The following is a 2,519-nucleotide window of genomic DNA, read 5'->3' on the forward strand; positions in this document are numbered from 1 at the left end:
CAGGAATCCCATTCAGAGTTCTATTATGGAGAAAAAACCCTGTGTATTTCAAAATAGTTAATTATGGCAATTCTATAGGAACACAATGTAAACAAGTGAGTACCCATTGATTGAGAAATGATTAAATCAATTATAGGATGTGGACATTTAAATGAACAATCTGAAACATTCAATTCAGCATAAGAAAGTTCACCTAAATGGTGATCTATAGGGAACCAGGAAAACATTATAAACAATACCTACACTAATGTATATGAAAATAACACTAAAAGACAATCAAACTCTGGTTCAGGCGGTAAGATGATGAAACACACATTGAGGTAGAGAGACAAATGACTTGGAGTTACATATGACAAATATGTTGGAATAGATAAAATGTGGCAAGATCCTTGACTTTGTCTGATGTCTATGACTATAATGGACTGCTCATAGAGGTGTGATGGTCTCATCACTAGTGGTTTTTAAATGGAGGCTGGATAACTGCTTATTAAATACACTATGTAGAAATTCTTTTTGAGTAATGGTTAGACTAGATGGCCCCTTCTCAGTGCCTTCTGATTTTTATGTGCTGTGATTCTTTTCTTTTTATTCCCAATACATCCATTAGGGGGTATAGATTTCTACCTTTATCTCAAAGTTTATAGTAGGTTGGGAGTAGAGAGTGGCTGGGACTTCCTGCTACCCTACTTTAGATACAGTTTCCTCAGGATTCTGATTCGAATCTGTTGGGTCTTCACACAATATACTATGGGGTTCATTAATGGTGGGACCAACAAGAAGACATCAGCCATTAGGATTCTAATGAGTAGAGGAGCATGCTTGCCAAAGCGGTAAAGAATAGCCAGGGTAATAACAGGTATGTAAAACATAAGCACAGCACAAATATGAGACACACAGGTGCTGAGAGCCTTGAGTTGTTCTTGGTGGGAAGCAATGCCTAAAACAGTCTTCAGAATGAAAATGTAGGAAATTGAAATTAATAATAAGTCCAGCATGCCTACCAGAGCAACAAAGAAGCCATAGATAATATCAACCTTATTATCAGAGCAAGCCAGTTTCATAACGTCCTGATGTAAACAGTAAGAATGGGAAAGGGGGATCTTCTTACAATATGTCAGGCTCTTCAGAGTCAAAGGAAATGGAAGAATCAATAAAAAACTTATCATGGTTAACATCATGCCAAGTTTGGTAGCTCTTGCATTGGTAAGGATAGTGCTATATCTTAGAGGATTGTGGATGGCTATGAAACGATCAAATGACATGATCATAAGAACTGAAGATTCCATGAGAGAGAAACCATGGATAAAAAACTGCTGGGCAAAGCAGGCATCAGCAGAGATTCTGGAAGCATTCAATAAAAAGACTCTTAGCATTGTAGGTAAGGATGACAGGGATAGGCCTAGGTCAGAAAAGGCCAGCATGGAAAGAAAATAGTACATTGGCTTATGAAGTGAGGATTCAGTCTTAATGATTAAGAGGATGGTACAGTTGCCACAAATGGTGACAAAGTATATAAGACAGATGGGAATTGAGATCCACATGTGAGTGTGTTCCAGTCCTGGGATTCCTATCAAAAGGAAGGTGAAGACCTCACCCTCAGAGTTGTTGAATGTAGACATGGTAGACAGAAAAAGAAGATCAAGTCAGGAATATGGATGACATTCCCTGAAATGGGAGAGGAAAAGAAGATACTTGAATCATTCTGTTTCTTCCTTCTTTTTGGTAGAATTGTGTTAGTATTGACTGACATATCACCTTGGTTTAGCCATCTGTGGTCCAACCAATAAATAGTATTCTCTTCATACTTGAATATTACTTGATTATACTGCATATTCCTTTGACTCTATCTCTTTCTAACTTGTATTACATATACACATCATATATATTAAAAATTGAAAATGAGCATCTTGAAGGCAGAGGATGTTTAATTGTTGTCTTTGTAGCCTGTTTGTTGTGATCATTTTCTGGGACATCACTATCATCATTACCTTGGTATAGCTAACAAAATGATTTTCATACAGCAGGTGTTTAATAAATGTTTGTTTGATTTTATTATCTTGTCTATGGCTTCTTTCCCTGAAAATTTAAACTGTTTTATATATAGAACTTCTCATTCTGATTGGTAACTACCTCACCAGATCCACTATTTCAGGAGCTTTGCTTAATTTCATTTCCTACTTTTTGTGTGTGTGCTTTTTTGTTTGTTTTTCTTTTTCTTTTCTGCCAGAAGAGGGTTAAGTGACTTGCCCACGGTTACACAGCTAGTAAGTATCAAGTGTCTGAGGCTGGATTTGAACTCAGGTCCTCCTGAATCCAGGGCTGGTGCTTTATCCACTGCACCACCTAGCTGCCCTATATTTCTTACTCTTTGGCAGACAACTTCACTGACTTTCTTATTACTTTCCCTGTTCCCTTAAACAAAGGTACTTGGCAAGTAGGCTTCTGCCCAGTCTACAATATCCTATAACTGTTATATTATAAACTCTGTCATTGTTCCTGGGAGGGATATGTGAAAATAC

General features: G+C 37.2%; 1 protein-coding gene across 1 annotated transcript; it reads right to left on the bottom strand.

Moving 5' to 3' along the window:
* Positions 1–683: 683 nt before the first annotated feature.
* On the bottom strand, positions 684–1,619 carry LOC122750437 (olfactory receptor 51A4-like). Its single transcript, XM_043997159.1, has one exon. The coding sequence runs from the start codon at positions 1,617–1,619 to the stop codon at positions 684–686; it is 936 nt and encodes a 311-aa protein (XP_043853094.1).
* Between the last annotated feature and the right edge of the window lie 900 nt (positions 1,620–2,519).

This window comes from Dromiciops gliroides, chromosome 3 (assembly GCF_019393635.1).
Source record: "Dromiciops gliroides isolate mDroGli1 chromosome 3, mDroGli1.pri, whole genome shotgun sequence".
Classification (NCBI taxonomy): Eukaryota; Metazoa; Chordata; class Mammalia; order Microbiotheria; family Microbiotheriidae; genus Dromiciops; species Dromiciops gliroides.

Excerpts from the sequence above, each read along its gene's own strand:
- LOC122750437 (XM_043997159.1), bottom strand. The coding sequence starts at position 1,619 with ATGTCTACATTCAACAACTCTGAGGGTGAGGTCTTCACCTTCCTTTTG.